At 39.7% G+C, this 22,344-nt stretch overlaps 2 protein-coding genes and 4 non-coding genes across 6 annotated transcripts; 1 reads left to right on the plus strand and 5 right to left on the minus strand.

Annotated features, from left to right (window-relative positions):
• Positions 1 to 3,305: 3,305 nt before the first annotated feature.
• trnap-agg (transfer RNA proline (anticodon AGG)) lies at positions 3,306 to 3,377 on the minus strand. Its single transcript has one exon. It is a non-coding gene; the product is annotated as a tRNA-Pro (tRNA).
• Positions 3,378 to 7,086: 3,709 nt separating this feature from the next.
• Positions 7,087 to 7,158, minus strand: trnap-cgg (transfer RNA proline (anticodon CGG)). Its single transcript has one exon. It is a non-coding gene; the product is annotated as a tRNA-Pro (tRNA).
• A 181-nt stretch (positions 7,159 to 7,339) lies between these two features.
• On the minus strand, positions 7,340 to 7,411 carry trnap-ugg (transfer RNA proline (anticodon UGG)). The gene has a single exon. It is a non-coding gene; the product is annotated as a tRNA-Pro (tRNA).
• A 356-nt stretch (positions 7,412 to 7,767) lies between these two features.
• Positions 7,768 to 7,839, minus strand: trnap-agg (transfer RNA proline (anticodon AGG)). The gene has a single exon. It is a non-coding gene; the product is annotated as a tRNA-Pro (tRNA).
• Positions 7,840 to 9,375: 1,536 nt separating this feature from the next.
• On the plus strand, positions 9,376 to 13,741 carry mrpl4 (mitochondrial ribosomal protein L4). Its single transcript, XM_073478789.1, has 9 exons — positions 9,376 to 9,584; positions 10,449 to 10,530; positions 10,662 to 10,833; positions 10,975 to 11,026; positions 12,159 to 12,276; positions 12,473 to 12,579; positions 12,968 to 13,077; positions 13,152 to 13,225; positions 13,499 to 13,741. The coding sequence occupies exons 1-9, from the start codon at positions 9,537 to 9,539 to the stop codon at positions 13,642 to 13,644; spliced, it is 909 nt and encodes a 302-aa protein (XP_073334890.1). The 5' UTR covers positions 9,376 to 9,536; the 3' UTR covers positions 13,645 to 13,741.
• A 14-nt stretch (positions 13,742 to 13,755) lies between these two features.
• Positions 13,756 to 21,967, minus strand: hyls1 (HYLS1 centriolar and ciliogenesis associated). The gene is made up of 12 exons (XM_073478776.1): positions 21,821 to 21,967; positions 20,623 to 20,761; positions 20,250 to 20,372; positions 20,033 to 20,106; positions 19,615 to 19,838; positions 18,870 to 18,925; positions 15,768 to 15,934; positions 15,598 to 15,643; positions 15,452 to 15,506; positions 15,234 to 15,315; positions 14,957 to 14,983; positions 13,756 to 13,951 (listed from the first exon to the last, which is right to left on the minus strand). Exons 2-12 carry the CDS (start codon positions 20,723 to 20,725, stop codon positions 13,817 to 13,819), a joined length of 1,092 nt encoding a protein of 363 aa, XP_073334877.1. The 5' UTR covers positions 20,726 to 20,761; positions 21,821 to 21,967; the 3' UTR covers positions 13,756 to 13,816.
• Between the last annotated feature and the right edge of the window lie 377 nt (positions 21,968 to 22,344).

The raw sequence follows: 22,344 nt of genomic DNA on the forward strand, positions 1-22,344 counted from the left end.
AAAGAAATCAGTTTGGTTCACACATGAAAAAAAATATGGTTGAGGGGTTTGATTCTTGCTTTCAGGTGCGAGAGGTCCCAGGTTCAAATCCCGGACGAGCCCTCAGCAATACAATAGCTCTGTAAGTGCACTCTTTCCTAAACATGACACAAATCTGCCAGAGCACTGCAGTTCCTTCCTCCCAAAAGATGCTCTCAACAAGACACCCTCTGATTCCTGCAGATCAGTTTCAAAGTTTGAGCCCAATCGCTGTATGTTAAATTTCTGTGACTGCGCCAATGGGCTCATTATCAAGGTCAGTGATACCACCTTGTTCATTCTTTTGTAAAGCAGCCGTTGAAGTCACCTGATGCCAATTATAAACGATTGTCGTTACAGTTGTAGATGAGGCCAAATTTCAATGTGTAAATGACTCCCATCCAGAATATACAGATTGATGTCCTTGAAAGACTATCCCCTATCTCTCAGGCAATGTAAGCTACAGGGGCCCGACCTGAGGAATAGACCCCCCTGTGTTCAGCCATGCATGTTTTGAATGAATGTTTTGATTCCCCGATGCACAAGTCTGTGCATTGCTGACTGCATACATTCCACTGCTTCTGTGTTAAGTTAAATTTTTTCCTCAAGGTGAAATTTTTTTTCAAGGTGACATTTTTTTCTCAAGGGAAATTTTTTTTTAAGTTGAAATTTTTTTTGAAGGCGAAATGTTTTTCAAGGGATTTTGTTTTTCAAGGTGAAATTTTTTTTCAAGTTGAAATTTTTTTTCAGGGTGAAAATATTTTAAAGGTACAATTTTGTATTCAAGGTCACTTTTTTTTCACGGTAGGAATTTTTAACGGTGACATTTTTTTTTTCAAGTCGAATTTTTTCCTCAAGGTGAAATCTGTTTTTCAGGGTGAAATTTTTTGTTTCAAGGTGTAAAACAAAATCACGTTGAAAAAAATATTTTCAGATTAATTTCTTTTTCACAGTGAATTTTTTTTCAAGATGAAACATTTTCTTCAAGGTGAAATTTTTTTTTCATAGTAAGAATTTTTTTTAGGGTGAATTTTGTCTTTCAAGGCAAAATTCTGTCTTTCAAGGTGCAATTTTGTTTTTCAAGGTGACTTTTTTTTCATTCATGCCAAAAGTGGCAATGCGGAGTCCACAGCTGCATCTCAGAGACCCCCAGGTATCACATAACTACAGACCGGTAAGCTACCCATCAGGTCGTAATATTAACATGAGGGAGAATTCCTCATGGTGACGTTGACATATATGCAAAGCCTCAGAAAAGAATGCAGCCTGTTCCTAACGTACGTTCATCACATCTTCCTCAAGATCCAAAAATAAGAGTACCTGACAGTTCAGACGGATACTACGTCACAGTTTTCCCCAATCGAGCACAAAATCAAAGAATGACATCTGCATGTTTTCTCTCATGACTTGAGAACTGTGGGAAAAAGTTTTGCCAGGATACTTTTTCGAAACTTTTTTTCCATCTGTGAAAACGTGAAAAAAAATGTCTAATATTTTTTTTCATGTGTGAAATGAAGTGAATTTTTTTCCAAGGTGAAATGTTTTATTCAAGGTGAAACTTTTAACTTTCACCGTCACGAAAAAGAAAATTTCACGGTGAAAAAATGGTGTTGTGAATTTTTTTTATTTTGTCACAGTGACATTTTTTTTTGTAAAAAAATAACTTTTACTGTGAAAGTTTTTATTCAATGTGAATTTTTTTTTCAAGTTGAATTTTTTTCAAGTTGAATTTTTTTTTCAAGTTGAATTTTCTTTTTCAAGGTGGATTTCTTTTTCAAGTTGAATTTCTTTTTCAAGTTGAATTTTCTTTTTCAAGGTGAAAATGTTTCCTCAAGGTGAAAAGAATGTAGAAGGTGTATAAAAAAAATGCAAAGTCAATAACTTCACGGTGCCAGGAGCACTATACTGAACAAGGTGGTATCGATGAACTTGATAACGACCCCATTGAGGTTAAATACCTTGTACTCCCTGCCAGTCAACTAAAGGTGAATTTTTTTTTCAAGGTGTAAAAAACATTTTTTTTTAAATGTGTAAAAAAATTCAATTTTTTCACCGTGAAATTTCTTTTTTCAAGTTAGATTCTTTTTCAAGGTGTAAAAAATGTTGTTGTTTTTTTAAAGGTTTAAAAAAATCCTATCTGCCGGAATTAGAAGGTGTCTTGTTGAGAGCGCCTTGGGGAGGAATGAACAGGTGCTCTGGCAGCTTACAGAGCAATTGTGAGGAGGCTGAGGGCTCGTCTGGGATTTGAACCTGGGACGTCTTGCACCCTACACAAGAAAAGACCCCTCGACTAACGAGCCACAGAGAGGACTTCCTGATAGAGAGAAAGACTCCAATGAGCCACAGAGACATCAAACGCAGAGAAAATGTGAAGGGTCCTCCCTTTGTCACATTGTTGCAAATTTTCACCGTGAATTAAAAAAAAAAAAAAATTTCCTCAAGGTGACATTTTTTTTTTCTCAAGGGAAATTTTTTTTTCAAGGCGAAATGTTTTTCAAGTGACTTTGTTTTTCAAGGTGAAATTTTTTTTTCAAGGTGAAAATATTTTAAAGGTACAATTTTGTATTCAAGGTGACTTTTTTTCACAGTAGGAATTTTATTACAGTGACATTTTTTTTTTCAAGGTGAAAATGTTTTTTTGAGGGTGAAATTTTTTTCAGGGTGAAATTTTTTTCAGGGTGAAAATGTTTCCTAAAGGTGCAAAGATTTTGTTTTTAAAAGGCGAAAAAAAAAAATCAGTGTCCCAGGAGCACCAATGAACAAGGTGGTATCAATGAACTTGATAACGACCCCATTGAGGTTAAATACCTTGAAAAAATGTTTTCAAGTTGAGAGTTTTTTTTAAGGTGAAAATGTTTCCTCAAGGTGAAATTATTTTCAAGTCAAATTTTTTCTTCAAGGTGAAATTTTTTTTTCAAAGTGCAAATTCGTTTAAGGTGATTTTGTTTTTCAAGGTACTTTTCTTTTCAAGGTGAAAAGTTTTTAAAGGATAAAATTTTGTCAAGGTGAAAATGTATGTTTCAAGGTGCAATTTTAGTTTGTTTTTGTGTTATGTATTTTCATGTGACTGTCACATAAAAGTGGAGGCTCCTCCTTTGGTCACATTGGCAGCTGTGCAAGCGCTGCCCTCCCGCTTCCAATCTTTGTGCTAAGCTGCAAATAAAGTTCTTACAGTGCTTTTTTCAAGGTGAAAATGTTTCCTCAAGGTGAAATTATTTTCAAGTCGAATTTTTTTTTCATTGTGCAAATTTGTTTAAGGTGATTTTGTTTTTCAAGCTGTTTAAGGTGGGCTCGTCCGGGATTTGAAGCCGGGACCTCTCGCACCCTAAGCGAGAATCATACCCCTAGACCAACGAGCCTGGCAAAAACAAGCACCTCACAGGCACTTAGTCCAAACAGAAGCATTGGAATGTATGCAGACAGCAATGCACAGACTTGTGCATTGGGGAATCGAAACATACATTCAAAACATGCATGGCTGAACACAGGGGGGTCTATTCCTCAGGTCAAGCCTCTGTAGCTTACATTGCCTGAGAGATAGGGGATAGTCTTTCAAGGACATCAATCTGTGTATTCTGGATGGGAGTCGGTTACATATTCAAATTTGGCCTCATTGACAACTGTACGACAATCGTTTACAATTGGCTTCAGGTGACTTCACAGCTGCTTTACAAAAGAATGAACAAGGTGGTATCACTGAACTTGATAATGAGCCCATTGGCGCAGTCACAGAAATTGAACAAATAGCGATCGGGCTCAAACTTTGAAACTGATCTGCAGGAATCAGAGGGTGTACTGCAGTGCTCTGGCAGATTTGTGTCATGTGAGGAAAGAGCTTACTTACAGAGCTATTGTGAGGAGGCTGAGGGCTCGTCCGGGATTTGAACCCGAGACCTCTTGCACCTGAAGTGAAAGTCATACCCTAGACCATATTTTTTTTTTCATGTATAAAACGAAGTGAATTTTATTTCAAGGTGACATTTTTTTTCCAAGGGAAAATTTATTTTGAAGTTGAAAGTTTTTTTTCAAGGCGAAATGTTTTTTCAAGGTGAAATTTTTTTTCAAGGTGAAAATATTTTAAAGGTACAATTTTGTATTCAAGGTGACTTTTTTTTCACGGTAGGAATTTTATTACAGTGACATTTTTTTCCTCAAGGTGAAATTTTTTTCAGGGTGAAATTTTTTTTCAGGGTGAAATTTTTTTCAAGTGAAAATGTTTCCTCAAGGTGCAAAGATTTCTTTTTTAAAAGGTGAAAAAAAAATCACGGTCCCAGGATCACCAATGAACAAGGTGGTATCAATGAACTTGATAACAACCCCATTGAGGTTAAATACCATGAAAAAATGTTTTCAAGTTTTTCTTCTTGGTGAAATTTTTTTTTCATTGTGGGAATTAGAAGGTGTGTTGTTGAGAGCTTCTTTTAGGGAGGCACTGCAGTGCTCTGGCATATTTGTGTCATTTGTAGGAAAGAGTGTACTTACAGAGCTATTGGGAGTAGGCTGAGGGCTCGTCTGTGATTTGAACCTGGGACCTCTCGCACCCAAAGCAAGAATCATACCCCTAAACCAACGAGCCACAGGGATGGTTAATTTGTAGAGAGAAAGACTCCAATGAATCACAGAGGCATCAGATGCAGAGAAAAGTGGAGGCTCCTCCTTTGGTCACATTGGTAGCTGTGCAAGCGCTGCCCTCCCGCTTCCAATCTTTGTGCTAAGCTGCAAATAAAGTTCTTACAGTGCCCGAAGATGTTTAAGGTGGGCTCGTCTGCGATTTGAACCCGGGATCTCTCGCACCCAAAGCGAGAATCATACCCCTAGACCAACGAGCCTGGCAGAAAAGACCAACTTGCAGGCTGCTCGCTCAAACAGAGGCGTTAGAATGTATGCAGACGGCAACGCAGAGACTTGCACAGACTTGTGCATTGGGGATTCGAAACAAACAATTTGGCATCATTGACAACTCTAATGACAATCGTTTTCAAGTGGCTTCACGCGACTTCAACGGCTGCTCTAACAACGGCCAGGAGCACTAATGAACAAAAATGATTGGCAAGTGCAGAAGATGGCAATGAACTCAGACAGAAGGTACTGTAGTTGTTTCATGTATTTTCTGTGACAAAGACATACTCATGGAGCAACTGTGAAAGGTAGCTATGAAGTCTTTGTGGAGGGCTCGTCCGGGATTTGAACCTAGGACCTCGCATACCCTAAGCGAGAATCATACCCCTAGACCAACGAGCCTGGCAAAGATCAATGCCTCACAGGCTCTTAGTCCAAACAGAAGCATTGGAATGTATGCAGTCAGCAATGCACAGACTTGTGCATCGGGGAATCGAAACATACATTAAACACATGCATGGCTGAACACAGGGGGGTCTGTTCCTCAGGTCAGGCCTCTGTAGCTTACATTGCCTGAGAGATAGGGGATAGTCTTTCAAGGGCATCAATCTGTATATTCTGGATGGGAGTCGGTTACATATTGAAATTTGGCCTCATCTACAACTGTAACCACAATCGTTTACAATTGGCTTCAGGTGACTTCACAGCTGCTTTACAAAAGAATGAACAAGGTGGTATCACTGAACTTGATAATGAGCCCATTGGCACAGTCACAGAAAATGAACATATAGCGATCGGGCTCAAACTTTGAAACTGATCTGCGGGGATCTTGGAAGGTGTCTTGTTGAGAGCTTCTTTTAGGGAGGAAGGAACAGGTACTGCAGTGCTCTGGCAGATTTGTGTCATGTGAGGAAAGAGCTTACTTACAGAGCTATTGTGAGGAGGCTGAGGGCTCGTCCGGGATTTGAACCCGAGACCTCTCGCACCTGAAGTGAGAGTCATACCCTAGACCATATTTTTTTTTCATGTATAAAACGAAGTGAATTTTTTTCCAAGGTGAAATGTTTTTTTCAAGATGAAAGTTTTCCTCTAGGTGAAAAGATTATTTTTTTAAGGTGTAAATTTTTTTTTCGAGTTGCCAGGAGCACTAACGAACAAGGTGGCATCACTGACCTTGATAATGACCCCACTGAGGTTAAATACCTTGTACTCCCTGCCAGTCATTTAGAACGTCTTGGATAAGACGTTAAACATGTTCAGGTGTCTATAAGCAAGTACAGTTGCCTGAGACGTGACCATCCATGGCCTGGATGACTAACAATCTTCACACACATTTCACAAGTGACGATCGGGTGCCAAGTTTCCATCTGACCTGCGTGTTTAGAAGACGATCTTCAAAAATGATTGGCGAGTGCAGAACAAGGCAACAAGCCTGTTCAGTGAACTCAGACAGGAGGTACTGTAGTTGTGTCATGTATTTTCTGTGACTGTGCCAAAGACATGCTCACGGAGCGACTGTGAAAGGTAGACAGCTATGAAGTCTCATGCAGGATTTGAACCTGGGACTTCTTGCACCCTACACAAGAAAAGACTCCTAGACCAACGAGCCACAGAGAGGACTTCCTGATAGAGAGAAAGACTCCAATGAGCCACAGAGACATCAAACACAGAGAAAATGTGAAGGGTCCTCCCTTTGTCACATTGGTGCAAATTTTCACCGTGATTTTTTTTTCAAGTAAAATTTTTTCCTCAAGGTGAAATTTCTTTTCAAGGTGACATTTTTTTTTCTCAAGGGAAATTTTTTTTTTTTAAGTTGAAAGTTTTTTTTCAAGGCAAAATGTTTTTCAAGTGATTTTGTTTTTCAAGGTGAAATTTTTTTTTTCAAGGTGAAAATATTTTAAAGGTACAATTTTGTTTTCAAGGTGATTTTTTTTTCACGGTAGGAATTTCATTACGGTGACATTTTTTCTTTTCAAGGTGAAAATGTTTCCTCAAGGTGAAATTATTTTCAAGGAGAAAATAGTTTTTTTTAAAGTGTAAAATAACAGTTTGTTTTTGTGTCATGTATTTTTATATAGCGAACGGGCTCAAACTTTGAAACTGATCTGCGGGAATCAGAGGGTGTCTTGTTGAGAGATTCTTTTAGGGAGGACGGAATTGCAGTGCTATGGCAGATTTGTGTCATTTGTAGGAAAGAGTGTACTTACAGAGCTATTGTGAGTAGGCTGAGGGCTCGTCCGGGATTTGAACCCGGGACCTCTCGCACCCGAAGCGAGAATCATACCCCTAGACCAACGAGCCACAGGGAGGGCTTCCTTCTAGAGAGAAAGACTCCAATGAATCACAGAGACATCAGATGCAGAGAAAAGTGGAGGCTCCTCCTTTGGTCACATTGGCAGCTGTGCAAGCGCTGCCCTCCTGCTTCCAATCTTTGTGCTAAGCTGCAAATAAAGTTCTTGCAGTGCTTTAAGCTGTTTAAGGAGGGCTCGTCCGGGATTTGAACCCGGGACCTCTCGCACCCAAAGCGAGAATCATACCCCTAGACCAACGAGCCAGGCAGAAAAGAGCAGCTTGCAGGCTGCTCGCGCAAACAGAGGCGTTGCAGACGGCTGCAGACGGCAATGCACAGACTTGCACAGACTTGTGCATTGGGGATTCGAAACAAACAATTTGGCATCATCGACAACTCTAATGACAATCGTGGCTTCACGCGACTTCAACGGCTGGTCTAACAAAGGCCAGGAGCACTAATGAACAAAAATGATTGGCAAGTGCAGAAGATGGCAACAAGCCCGTTCAGCGAACTCAGACAGGAGGTACTGTAGTTGTCTCATGTATTTTCTGTGACTGTGCCAAAGACATGCTCATGGAGCAACTGTGAAAGGTAGACAGCCATGAAGTCTTTGTGGAGGGCTCGTCCGGGATTTGAACCCGGGACCTCTCGCACCCTAAGCGAGAATCATACCCCTAGACCAACGAGCCTGGTAAAAACAAGCACCTCACAGGCTCTTAGTCCAAACAGAAGCATTGGAATGTATGCAGTCAGCAATGCACAGACTTGTGCATTGGGGAATCAAAACATACATTCAAAACATGCATGGCTGAACACAGGGGGGTCTGTTCCTCAGGTCAAGCCTCTGTAGCTTGCATTGCCTGAGAGATAGGGGATAGTCTTTCAAGGACATCAATCTGTGTATTCTGGATGGGAGTCGGTTACATATTCAAATTTGGCCTCATTGACAACTGTACGACAATCGTTTACAATTGGCTTCAGGTGACTTCACAGCTGCTTTACAAAAGAATGAACAAGGTGGTATCACTGAACTTGATAATGAGCCCATTGGCACAGTCACAGAAATTGAACAAATAGCGATCGGGCTCAAACTTTGAAACTGATCTGCGGGGATCTTGGAAGGTGTCTTGTTGAGAGCTTCTTTTAGGGAGGAAGGAACAGGTACTGCAGTGCTCTGGCAGATTTGTGTCATGTGTACTTACTTACACAGCAATTGTGAGGAGTCTGAAGGCTCATCTGGGATTTGAACCCCAGAACTCTCGCACCTGAAGTGGGAATCATACCCGTAGACCATATTTTTTTTCAGGTGCAAAACAAAGTGCAGTTTTTCCAAGGTGAAATGTTTTATTCAATGTGAAACTTATTTTTTTCACGGTGAAAATTTTCTTTTTCTTTAAAGGTGAAAAATTTCACTTTCAATTTCATTTTTTTACACCTTTAAAAAAAAAACAATCAGTGAAAAAAAAAGTCTGACACTTTTTTTTTTTAGTTAATTTTTTTTTTTCAATGTGAAAATGTTTCCTCAAGGTGAACACTTTTTTGAAGCTGAAAGTTTTTTTTCATGGTGAAATGTTTTTTAAAGGCGAAAATAATTTTTCTTTTTAAAGGTGAAAAAATAAATTTCACGGTGACAATTTTATTTTTCATGGTGACTTTTATTTTTCAAGGCAAGAATTTTATTAAGGTGAACTTTGTTTTTCAGGGTAGATTTTTTTTTTTAGCCTGTACAAAAACAGTAGACATGAACTCCACATAATGGTACAGAGGAAAAATAATGGGACCCTAAATAAATAATAATTCAAAAAATAAAATATTTTTCAAAGTTTAGTACTCACCCAACAGTTGACATATAATTATTATTACTTTTATTTATTAATGCGTATTGCATAGTTGGAAAGGTGCTTGTTATTTATTTTTTATTTTAAATTTCAACCAAGCTCATATAATATGTCTATAACACACTGTGTATATTTTGGAACATTTTTTGTATTAAATGTGGTCTGAGTCATTTTTTTTATTAGTCTCATGAGGGTTAAATCAATAAAACTATTCTAACATAAACAAACAAAACAAACACACAAACAAAAACAAATCCATCGTTCCTCTTCTGAAACAAAAACACAGCTGACAGCTTAATGAGGAGCCGTCGCTTAACAGTTACGTTTTGATGCGCCACGTCATCAACACGCGTCAAAACAGCTAACCGTCGCGCAACAGTTACGTTTTGATGCGCTACGTCATCAACGCGCGTCAACACACCACACGGAACAGCACCACGACCTTTCCTGCAGCAAACACACACCGATCCCGTTTATAATGTGAATTGAAACTAACTGAGGAGTAAACTACGCGTGTGTGTGTGTGTGTGGAAGAAAAGTACAACGACATGTTTCGCTGTTCTGTGGTAGTTTGTGGCAGAGGAGCCGTCAAGAGGGTGAGTGACAGTTAGCATGCAGCGGATTAGCATCACACAGTCACATTAACGTGGTTACAGTCATAACTCTGGCTGTTATGATCCCAGTTAAAGGCTCCAGTAAAGAAAGTGACGGTGAATATGCAGAAGAAAACAGCATCTTTATCAGACGGGTGTATTGTTTTTCTAATCACCTGAAAACTACAGCTGATGTAGATATTTATTTCCACTGATGACCTCAACATCTAACTCGTACATGTCTAATAATGATGAATCTGAGTGCTTCTCAAGGAGAGAATATGAAGAAGAGGAAAAGCCTGCATCTTCCATCAATATGATCAAGAATAAGAGTTAAACCACAAAATGCTAAATGTTTTAATTAGTCCTGAGAAAGAATATGACAGTTTGGGCAATCAAGATTATTTTAACCACAGATTAATCATCTATTATTTCTTTTATATTAATATTTTGTCTTGTCCCTGTAAAGCACTTTGTAGCTTTGTTAATAATGCTGGATATTAAAAAGTAGTGAAAGATTTCCACAAATTCCCAAAGCTGAAGGTGAAATATTCCAATCATAATTATTAAAAACAGAGAAAAGGAGCAAATCCTCACTTCCCTTTTTAACACTTTTCCTGATAAAGTGCTTAAATCGTTTTGCCAAATTGCTGCAGATTCATTTTTTGACTATCGATTAATATAATAAAAATAATTGTTTTAGTGCTAAAGTCAGTTATGAAGTGAAAGAGCAAATATTTGAAGGCTACAGCTTATAAAATGTTTCACATTTGATTTTTTGACACAATAAGCAAGAAATCACTGCAAATGATCGTCGCTCGAGGCTTCGGTAACCTGCTCCACTAACCAGAAGCTCTCTCCCCTCAGTTCGCCTCGTCGTTCTCTGGTGAGAGCGCTCTGCCTCCAAATCTACTGCTGCCTACTAACCTCGTGGATCCCGCCAGATTAAGTAAGTCAAAACAACTGACTTCTATACATATGAATTCAATCTAAACTTGTTGGCTGTGTGTTGCAGCTGTTGTTGTAAAGTGTGCATTATTATCGAGGCTGTCCGTCACTGACTGCTCTCTCCTCCTGCAGAGCGTCCTCCTCCTCCTGCAGACTGCTCCCTGCCCGTCCTGAGGAAGTGCGATGCCGTCGTTCCCGCTCATCTGAGGCCCGTCCACAGGTGGGTAGAGACTCTGGAGAGCCGGGACGGCGAGCCGGTGGGTTTGGCTCAGCTCCACCCGGATGTCTTCGCAGTGCCTCCAAGGTAGAGATGAGCTCACATTGTCAAACGCTTCGATATGAAAACTGTCACCACACGTCTGGAGAGTTTTGTCAGTTCGGTACTAAAGGAAAGTGTGTTATATGTATGGAGTGTTAATCAGGTGTGTGTTTTCTCTCCTCTCAGGCTCGATATTCTCCATGCGGTGGAAACATGGCAGAGAAATTTCAAAAGAATTGTGAGTCATCACTTATTTTTAAGTTTGTCCTGTTTGTCGTCTGATGCTGTAATTTCTGTTCTTTCATGTAATGTTAGATGTATTTGGTGGGGGGGTTTACTACGGAAGCCCTGAAGGGCAAGTGAAGAAACTCTTTTTCTGGTTCTCTGATCTGGTTTTTCTCTCTTGTGTTGTGAGAACTGGGGAAAGTTTTACGAGGATAATCTTTCTAAGCTCCTTCATCTTTTTCCATCTGTGAATACATGTGAAAAAAATGTTCTTTTTTCATGTGTGAAACAGTGAATCTTTTTCATGGTGAATTTTTATTTTCAAGGTGAATTTTTATTTTTCAAAGTGAATTTTTTTTTTCAAGGTGAATTTTTATTTCAAGGTGAATTTTTATTTCAGGGTAAATATTTTTTTCAAGGCGAATTTTTTTTTCAAGGCGAATTTTTTTTCAAGGTGAATTTTTTTTTCAAGGCGAATTTTTTTTTCAAGGTAAATTTTTATTTCAGGGTAAATATTTTTTTTTCAGAGTGAATTTTTTTTTTCAAGATGAATTTTTTTTTCAAGGTGAAATTTTTTTTCAGGGTGAATTTTTTTTCAAGGTGAATTTTTTTTTCAAGGTGATTTTTTTTTTCAAAGTGAATTTTTTTTCAAGGTGAATTTTTTTTCAAGGTGATTTTTTTTTTTCAAGGTGAATTTTTATTTCAGGGTGAATTTTTTTCAGGGTTAATAAAAAAAAAAAAGACTCTTGCCAAAACGTACTGCTCACTTAGTTTCACATAAAAAATTCTCCTGGAAAAATAATTTAAAAATCACTTTGTTTCTCACCTGAAAAAAAAAAATTCCAATAATTTTTCTTTTTCATTGGTTTCAATTTTTGAATTTTTTTTCAAGGTGAATTTTTTTTTATCCACCAGTTCTCAGTCATAAATAGAGAAAGAAAACAATTTAGATCAAACTACATTACAGGCTGAAACCCAACCAAGTTCATTGAAACCTGTTTACTGAATGATAAACTGTTTTTGACACCAGTCAGCATGAGCAGTGAGAATCGTGGCTGAACACAACAGAAGGTCACCCACAGGATCTCAAACATGACCGACAGAAGGCGATGATCACTTGACTGATCTTTGTTTTGATCCGTCAGAGCCACGCCAACACAAAGGTCAGGTCGGAGGTCAGAGGTGGAGGCAAGAAACCATGGAAACAGAAAGGAAGCGGAAGAGCGCGTCAAGGAAGCATCAGATCACCGTTATGGAGAGGAGGTGACCACGCCCAGTTTTTCTCTCCATTCGTCTGCTTCATGTGATTTTAATATTTTATTCAGATGTAAATGAATTCTGTTTCAGTCTGTCGTCTTCTGAAGTGACACAAAACAGATCTGTGACAGAAATCTGATGTTTCCGCCTCAGTGGTTTGATCTGGAGGTCAGAGGTCTGACAGCTGATGTGTTTCTCTCAGGTGGGGTGGCTCATGGACCCAGAGGACCGACCAGTTACTACTACATGTTACCCATGAAGGTTCGAGTGCTCGGACTCAAAGTGGCTCTGAGCTCCAAGATGGCTCAGGTAACTCAGGACACTGTCCCTGAAAACAAATCAGCTTAAACTCCATCAGTTCTGTGTGAAATTAATATTTTATTAGTTTTCATAGGCCTAAAAAATTATCAGTTTAAAATACTTAAAAAAGGCAATATGCGAGATATGGACAAAAATCGAGTAGGGCTTCAGCTGACAATATTCTGTTTAATCAATGAATCTGGAGATTATTTAGATAGAATTTTTTTTTTCAAGGTGAATTGAAATTGGAAGTGAAAAAATATTGTTGTTTGTTCTGTCCGACCTGCAGCCCACATCACAATCAGTCAAAATAATTCAGCTCGTTTCAGCTCTAATCTTTTTCTTTTACTTGAAGTGTTGACCCACACATTGAGCAGAATATTGTGTATCTTCTCAGGACTACCTTCACATCGTGGACTCTCTGAACATCCCCACTCCTGACTCTCAGTACCTGCTGGAGCTCATCAAACAGAGACACTGGGGACAGTCGGTGCTAATAGTCGATGTGTGAGTGCAACTTAAATAGAAACATATTTCCTCTGCGGTTCGCTCAGTACTGAAGTTGTTCTTGTTGTTTTCAGAGCTGAAGACATTCCTGAAAACATCCTTCAGGCAACAGCAAGTTTGAAGACGGTCAACATTATTCCAGCCATCGGTAAGTTGACACGCAGCACTTCTGTGGCTAAAATGTGACGTAACACACAAACTGTTACTGTAGTTAAAGTGTTGTTGTTCCATGTCTCTGGTTTTCTTGAAAAAATGTACCTTAAAACTATTAAATTCATTAGACCCTTGGATCACTCTAAATGTTAGGATACCTACAAATGCTAAACCATAATTTAAGATCACTAGATTTTTTTGTGTGTAATCCTGCTGACAACCCAACCAACCAACCAACCAACCAACGGACACGTCTGTTCTCCGTCAGGTCTGAATGTCCACAGCCTGCTGAAACATGAAGCGGTCGTCCTCACGCTGGACACGATCAAGTTTCTGGAAGACAAGCTGCTCTGGCACGACGAGCGCTACACGCCTCTGTACCCGTTCAAACTGCCCTACTCAGACCTCCCGTAGGACACGAACCCAGCTGTAATATATTCACTGACTGCAGTGAGACAGATGTTTTCTTTATGTGTTTATTATGTAAAAAACAAGTCATCAATAAATAATGCCAATGAAAAAAAACAAAAAAACATTGCAAAGTTTTATTAAAAGTATCTAAAAAGGCATGTGGCGAACAAAAGGCCTAAAATCGATGGCTGTATTTGTACGGGACGAGTCCGTGTGCCAGATCGTTCCTGATCTCCCAGCGCAGCGCCGAGCGCCTCTTATCTGTTGGCACGGTGTAGGTGTTGGGCAGGTAAACTCTCCGAGGCTTCGGCTGCAACACAACAAAACAAGACTTAATGGACCTCAACAGTGATGTGAGTCCCTGCTGAAAACTGTCAGACGTGTTCAGGCTCATTTATGCTCTACGTTACATACAGATCCACAATCTGTGTTCATTTCATCCGTATTTCTGCTTGTTTTCTGAAAACTCACGGATACAGACCAATGAAGCAGTAGTCTTAGAGGGCAGTGCAGTCAATTTTTCAAGCGAGACAAAAGGAGGAAGTTTTAAAAATGGCGGAGCTTTTTGAGGAGAGGTCATCAGTTAGTGAGAAGTTTTAAACATCATTAACATCCGTCTGTATGTTACTCTGCCCGGGCACAGAGACAAACAGTGACTACAGAACAGCTGGGAGGAGACTGGATGGGAATTAAATGTGAGTTGGACGGTGGAGAAGGAAAAGTGAAGGACCATGGGAGGCCTAAACAGCACCCTCTAGTGGTTGTATTGCTTAACAACATCCATACCAACATGAAGGATACATGGAAGTATGTGGGCAGCGACTGTGGCATCGTTTGAAACAAACAGATCTATTTTTGAACATAAATGAGCCTTTAGTCCACAGAAACGACGGGAGACGTTCGTGTTACGTTTACACATGAATGGTTAAAAGAAAGATGCTTCATGTTTGTCGTCACACTGTACGGACTGAGGTTTAGAGACAGATGATCACAGCAGTGATTTTTCTGTCTTGTAAAGTTGTTGTTTGGATACTAATGAAAACAGGAGAACATGTGTTGCTGTTGAAACATCTTTCATTATGAGTTCTTAAATGAATGCAGAATTGTTGTAATCACTGTTTTATATCGGTGTAGATGTTACAACAAAGATTTGTCAGTAACAGTTCCTGCACTGTGTGATCAGCTCCACTGCAACACATGACGCACAGAAAGCTGACGGTGACAACAAACTCAAAAAGTTGGAAGTGTTTTGTAACTGTCTAATAAAACATTATGATACATAGGGCTTAAGGAGAATATTTGGGAGAGTACTTACTGGTGGAGGCTGGTACGCAAGTCGTTCCTGAAAACAAAAAGGAAAACTTTTTAAAGCAAAACCAACAAAAGTTGTAACTTGTGTTTTCAGCATATTTCAGTTTCAATGAGGCCGATTAAAAGTCCAACGACTGAAGACAGCAGATAGTAGAGAAGTGTATGAATTGTCAAAACTGAACACTGGAGAATAATGAAGTACGACTGCAGCCGACACTAAGAGGAGAGCTTCAAGGTAAATATTCGGACACAATATTTGTACAGAAGTTGTGTTTTCACACCTTTATCTCCAGGCGGACGGCTCTCCTGTCCTGCTCTCCAGGAAGTTTAAACATGTCCCAGAGCTGCTTATACTGGAAATATCTGCAGAGACGAGGAAACCACAGGACCAAACACGTCAACTGTCGGACTGAATGTGAATCTAGGAAGACAAATGTTTGTGTGTCTGCTGGATCGAGTTAATTTATGTTTCCCAGGTAGGAGTCTGTTTTTAACTCACTTGGCCACTGGGTCCGTCTTCTTTCTTGGTTGCTGATTCACCACCGGTCGGATGACTGAAACAAACATTTGTTGATGAATTATAAAACAGTTCAGTGTCATTAAAACAATAATATGACTTGATACATTAGGTCTGTGTTGACTTACAGGACTTGTGTTTGGGCTTGATGTCACCGGCTCTTTGAGCTCGAGTCTGTGCAAACAGGAACGACAGTAAAGTGACGAGTCGGTGACAATCAAAGACATTAAATCAGCTCCAACTCTTCAGACTTTGTTCTGGACCCGACACAAACATTCTGGGAGACTACATTACCCACCATGCCTCTTATGTAGGATTCGAAGGCGCTCATAGGGACTCCGTCTGACTCTGAGCTCTGGGTGTCGCTCTGACCGGTCACGTCTTCGGTCTCCGTCTCAAAGTCGTGTTGAGGCGACATGGACAAACTAAGGTCCGCCAGTCGCTCCTCCAGACTGCTCGCTGCGTCTGCACACACACATACATCACAATCAGAGATCATCAGGATCAATCAGATCAGTTTTCCAGCAGGTGAAAGGACTTATTCTGCTGCTGCATCTAAACCTGTGGACAATTAGAAGGAATCAGTTCATCATTTTGGGAACACTCACATTACACATATTAAAAAGGAAAAGTCATCTCCTCCCTCCATGCTGATATAAAGTCAGGTGAAGTTTCCACAAAACATTTCTGGAGCTTCACAGTAAAACAGAGTTGCAGCATTCTGCTAAACAACTGAAGCAGCTGGAGACTTGATTTAAAACGTGAAAAAAACACAGAAAAATAACCTAAAATGGCTCCACACAGCTCGTCTAGTCACTGGAAGCAACAAGATCTCAAACTGATTTGAAAAGACGTTATTTACACTTTAAGCTAAAATCTTCACTGTAGCTGCCGAGCTAAAAGTTTGAAGCGTGCAGCCTGTCTGAAGTGTCTGCACAAGGTCGACCGTCATCACATCGCTACAGACGAGCCCTGATTTACAGTAAGGAAGTAAGTTATTGTACATGAACTAAGATCTTAATAGACTTTGACCAGTAAAGGTGGTAGTCACACAAAAATAGTAATTCCGTCTGAACACTTGATAAATACAGAAAATTAAATGTGTTAATAGTGTCGGAAGAAAAAGAAATGGCTCGATTTTTGTCCTTTTAACATCCTGATATTGACGATGTGAACAGACAGACAGCATAAATATCTCAAACAGTGAGACAGGAACCTGTTTACCCTTCTTCGGTCTCAGGTTTCCTTCCCACTCCTCACACATCTTGTCAAACGTCATCTGGCTGAAATTCACTTTGGAGTCGATGAACTTGATGTCTTTGTTGCTTGCAGACTCGTCCGGATCAGACTCCACTTTGTCCTCTGGTTCTTTGAGGTCCTGCGTTTCTTCTTCTTCTACTCTTTCATATTGTTTCAGCCCTCCAACATCAACACTGTCACCCTCCAAACGCTTCTCGTCCAGCAGGAGTTTGTCTTCAGCTACAGAGACGTGCTGTGGTTCCTCTGCTGTAGCATTTGTCGCCTCATTTTCACACGCTGCATGTAGATCTTCAAATCTCTCCTCATCCCCCTGGTCTTCATCGTCTTCTGGTTTCATGTGTGTGATGTCCACCTCTTCATGCAGACCATCATCATCATCATCATCACAACACACCACGTTAGCTTCAGGCTCAGGGTCGTCTAACACGCTCAGTGGACGAGTCCTGCTGTAGTCCGCCTCTGTGGGTTCAATGTCAAACCCGCCGAAGCTGCAAAGCGATCGATCGTCCTCTTCGTCGTCTTTTGTCTCGGACAGATCTCCTCGACTGTCCTGATCAAACTCTGTGATGGTGTGGTCGTCTCTGTAGTCTCCTCCCTCCTGCTCCTCCGGTCTGTAGGTGCCGTAGCCGGAGGTCATCAGACTCGGAGCTGGGCTGTCACAACTGCTGCTACAGTTTTCTTCTTCTTTTTCCTCTTCCTCCTCCTCCTCCTCTTCTTCTTCTTCTTCTTCTTCTCCTACTTTCTCATTATCTTCTTCTTCCTTCTCTTCTACTTCTTCTTCTCCTGCTTGTCCTTGTTCTTCCTCATCTTCCTCTCCTTCTGTTTCTCCTACTTCACTTTCTTCCTCCTCCTCCTCCTCCTCCTCCGCTTCTTCTTTTTCTTGTCCTGCTCGTCCTTGTTCTTCCTCATCTTCCTCTCCTGTTTCTCCTACTTCCCCTTCTTCTTCCTCCTCCTCCTCCTCCTCTTCTGCTGCTTCTTCTTTTTCTTGTCCTGCTTGTCCTTGTTCTTCCTCTCCTTCTGTTTCTCCTACTTCACCTTCTTCTTCTTCATCATCTTCTTCTTCATCATATTCATCATCCTCATCATAATCATCATCATCATCATCATCGCTTCCACCTTCCAGACTCTCCTCGCTCATGTTGTCCTCATTCAGTTCAGGCTTTTCCTCCCCTGAAGCCTCCTGCAGAGACTCCTCAGCAGCGACAACAGGTTTGGAGTTTTCCTCGCTGATCACTCGCTCAACCTCCACCTTCTCCTTCTCCTCCTCCTGCTCCTCCTCCTCGTCTGCCTCGCGCTCTCCATCGGACCAAAAAGAAGAGTTGAGAGAATTCTTGTCATCGTCACTTTCGTCGTCAAACCGATTGTTGTACATTTTGTACATGGTGGCGACTCTTTCTCCTGCTGAGGTGAGTGATGTGTGGAGGCAGAGGGCTTAAGGAGAGAGCTAAGAGGATTAAAGCTGATATCCAGGAGCTTCACCCTCTTCTCGAAACAGAAACAGCTCCAGCTGCTGGTGACCAAAGGTATTACATCTCTGTGTCTTTGTGTTTATTCCCTGTTTTTGTTTGATTCCACGATATTTTATCTCACAGCTGGTTTCCATTTAAAAGAAACGTGACAGATGTTTTTATGCTGCTTGTGGGACAATAAAGATTTAAAGTGAACTTTTAACGTGATTTTTCTTTTCCTAATTTGTTACTTTGTGGTTCATATGAAAAGTCACATAATATCCTGTTTATTTTCAGCAAAATCCTTAAAAACAAATAGTTAAAATAACTTATTATTAAAGGATTATATTGGGGTATTTGAAATGGTGGATCTCCAACTTTAGCACACGGAGTCAGTATCATTAAAACATATTATCAGGGAGCTTATACAAGTTTTACTTCAGTACTTTTCTTTTATATTACTGTTATTGGAGTTACCTTCTTTGTGCCGTTTCCATGAATTGTCTTTTGTCACCTTAAAGTCCCAAATTAATAATATTCTATAATGATTTTATAATTTGTTGATGTTGTGTGAAGCACTTTGTAACCTGAGTTTGATTTAAAGGGATTTTCAATCAAGATCTTTATTATTATTATAGAACAAAAACTTTAAACAGATGATCAGAAGTTAATAACGGTGTCACTGTCACTACCTGAGTCTTCACTGTAGACGGATTCATCGCAGACGAGAGTTTGTCCTTTATGTTTCCTGTTGGTGGAAAAAGAAAAAACACCATTATGGTTACATTTCCAGCAGAGATGATGAAGAACGAAGGTCCAGTTCCAGCAGTCACAGAGGACTCTTTCCCGGCCTGATCCACTGATGACAAATTATATTGTTTTGGATTTATTTTTCAGACAGTTGTTATTTTCATGCAGCGTGTGAGTCAGTGAGCAATTATTTTGTAAGTTTTCAGTTTAAATTTGTGTCTTTTTCAGTGTGTCACACATTCCGTTTCTGTTTACTCCTGCTGAAATGAATCAAGTAAACAAAATCATCAAGTGTTTGACAGTTTTCTTTTGTTTTATGCTTTTCATTGTCTGTAAATATTTTTTTTCCCTGCTATTATTCTGTCTCACAGGTCTACATTTATTTTTCCTCTTTTCTTTAAAATCTTTAGTGAACTGAATTTGGCAGACGAGCCATTTTAAACTGAATCAGAAATATCTAAACTACTTTGTTTGACCATTATGCACTTGATTTAAACACATTCAGATCATTGATTGCAGTCAGACACTTGATGTTTTGTCTGTTTTTGTAACCCACTCATGAGAGAAACAATATTTCATTCAGCTTTTTTTTAAAGATCAAATGTAAAAAAAAATTTAACCTGAAACGTGACAAATAAACAAATAAATGAATGGTTGAAACAACAGCTGAAGACTCTTTAAAATTACCTCAGGACTTTCCTCTTGATGAAGCGTCTGTCCTGGGTGTCAGGAGAGGATGTGTAGCTGTCAGTGAATGGTGGGTCGAGGGTGTCGTCCGGATCCGGCTCCACCTGCAGCCTGCTGGGAGCACCTGGAGGCAGCTGGTGCCTCGGAGCCACCGAGTGCTGAGCATACGGGTCGAAGTGTCTCCGCTGCTGTCCATAGTCTCTGTTCTGACTGGTGGTGGGCACCTGTGTTAAATCATACATAGAATGAATCAACATGTGTGTGATTAAGATTAAAGTGTGACCATTTCAATATTTGTTTGTCCAGTTGAAATGTGGAGATTTGCAGAGATTTCAAAATATCAACATAAATATAATAGAAATAATAATGTGTATTGTAATATAGCCTTAAAAACACTGCACTATTATTTAACACTTACCTCTCTGTTATAGTCCGACGGTCCAGCATGCAAGAAAAACCCTTCACCAGAGTTTCCAACGTAGCGCTGACCAACTATGAAGAAAAACACATCATTCACCAGATAACATGCAGGCGAATCTGAAATTGTTGCACTTGACTGATGTGCTTTTTTTTTTTGGATAAAGGCGTTATAAACATGTAGTTGTTATTATCCCGCAGTAAGATATGTCCCTGACCTTTCTCTTTGGTGTAGGCAGGAGGACTCGGCCGAGAAGTGGCTGTCTGAGACTCGGCTGTGTTTGTCTGAGGGGGCGAGGCGAGGCTTCTCCCTCGTCCACGTTGTATCAGTTCATCAACACCTGACATAACACAAAGAGAAGCTGTGATCCTTTAGGACGAGGGAAAACGTGAAAATCACCACTGTTGTCATCTTTCTGGTCTTCAGCCCTTTGTTGAGATATAATCATTTAAGAGTCTGACAACAATATGTTGACACGTAATTATTTTTAACATCAATGCACAACATTAACATTCATGGTCTCAAACAAGCTGAAAAACACAAGTCAGGTTGGGATGGAGGGAGAGAGGATGGATGTTTAAGGGTCTCACCTTGCTTGACTTCGTGCATCCTGTGAACTGGTATGTTTCTGTAGCCCATGACCGCCAGCTGTCCTTGAATTTCCTCCTCTGTGAAATCCAGGATGTCCATCATGTCCTTCGGTTTCGAGTCAGTGAGGTAGCATGAATCCTGAAGGGGGGGAAAGGAGGAATGAGGTGACTTGTAGGTGATTTGATGTGGGTGTTTTTTGAGTTTAGGCTTTAAGGATTTCATTTAGGCTTCCATCATTTTATTGTTTTATGTCTTTAGTATTTTGATACCACATTGGAAATAATTACACGTGTTTTGTTAATATTTGTGGTCGACACATTTCATTTGACTACGTATTACATATCCATGCACACGCACCCATATCCCAATAACCCTAACTAAATCTGAGCAGTGTATTCTCAACTTAGCATTGTTTGGATTCAGTAAGTTTTTAAGATAACAAATTTGATAAAAATCAATGTCAAATAAGCTATATGTTATAAACAGTCAACCTTAATTCCTACAATATAAACACCTCTCAGCTGTGAGACATTAAAACTCAACAGCACCACAAACTAAAGCCGCCAAAATGACAATAAAGTTGAATCAACACTTTCTAAAACAGACTGAACACGTTTAACTTTCATGGAGGTAGCATACATTGCAGATCTGTTGTTTTAATTATCTGACAATCAAGTGCAAATCAACAAATACGAGTATACGGTTGTTTCAAAGCGAACCCCATTCACTCAAGCGACAATTTTACAAACTGGTAAACTATTAAGTTAAGTAAGAATGACCGTATCTAAATGCATAATATGACACAAAGCCTATATGATGATTTCACTAAAAGCTTAAACATGTTAAATTAATTGCCACTAAATGTTGGTACTTGATACAAAAGTATAGTTAGCTAGCAACGTTGGTACTATACGAGCGTTGTGAACACATTTCCAGCCAAATAAAATTAGCTAGTTGTGACTCATGACGGGCCGAATTTACAAGTAGATTATAGACTTTATGTAACCTAAAAGTTTAGTTAGTAAATGCAGTTTAACAGTTGTTTATAAGCAAGCCGAGCTTAAAGTGACAGAGTTCTGAAGAGGGTTCGGTATATCGTTCTCAAACGCAAGCTAGGCTAACGCTATAGCAGCAAAACAAGCAGTAAATATGCGCAATGTTAGCTACAAACGGACGTTTAATGTGTTTGTTTCTCACCTGAAAGAGGGCTACGGCTGTTACAGTGAATCCATTAAAGAAACATTAAAGGTGAAGTGTGTTATTAGTGGTCGTGTTGTCTTGTTTATGGGTCCACAAACGCAGCACCAAGACAACAGTCGGCCGTTAACGGGCTTTGAAAACGACGCCTCGATGAACACTTCCGGTCTTTTTCTTCTTCGTTGTTCTTATTAGCGGTTGTGATTCTGGTAGTGTAGCGCCACCTGGTCAGCTGGAGGGGGACAGCAGCAGTCTGGCACTAACAACCAGTGGTGAGAGAAGTATTTAAATCATTTATTTAACTAACTTAACCCCAGAATAAACATACATAACATAAGTATCAGCATAAATAAATAAATAAATAAGATTAACAACTACAGCACTAACATGTTATATTAACACATTAATGCAGCGATAGTATTAATCAAAAACATCAGATATAATAGGAAAACACTGACAGGGAACATTTTACTGCACTAAAAGGACTTTAACTTTTTGCACTTTGAGTATATTTAGCGCAGGAC

This window comes from Pagrus major, chromosome 1, assembly GCF_040436345.1.
Source record: "Pagrus major chromosome 1, Pma_NU_1.0".
Lineage (NCBI taxonomy): Eukaryota > Metazoa > Chordata > Actinopteri > Spariformes > Sparidae > Pagrus > Pagrus major.

Excerpts from the sequence above, each read along its gene's own strand:
- mrpl4 (XM_073478789.1), top strand. The coding sequence starts at position 9,537 with ATGTTTCGCTGTTCTGTGGTAGTTTGTGGCAGAGGAGCCGTCAAGAGG. Across the intron at positions 12,277-12,472 it reads ATCACCGTTATGGAGAGGAG|GTGGGGTGGCTCATGGACCC; the intron begins GTGACCACGCCC and ends TGTTTCTCTCAG. Across the intron at positions 13,078-13,151 it reads TCGGTGCTAATAGTCGATGT|AGCTGAAGACATTCCTGAAA; the intron begins GTGAGTGCAACT and ends TGTTGTTTTCAG.
- hyls1 (XM_073478776.1), bottom strand. The coding sequence starts at position 20,725 with ATGATGGACATCCTGGATTTCACAGAGGAGGAAATTCAAGGACAGCTG. Across the intron at positions 20,373-20,622 it reads GATGCACGAAGTCAAGCAAG|GTGTTGATGAACTGATACAA; the intron begins GTGAGACCCTTA and ends GTGTTATGTCAG. Across the intron at positions 14,984-15,233 it reads CCGTCCGCCTGGAGATAAAG|GAACGACTTGCGTACCAGCC; the intron begins GTGTGAAAACAC and ends TTTTGTTTTCAG.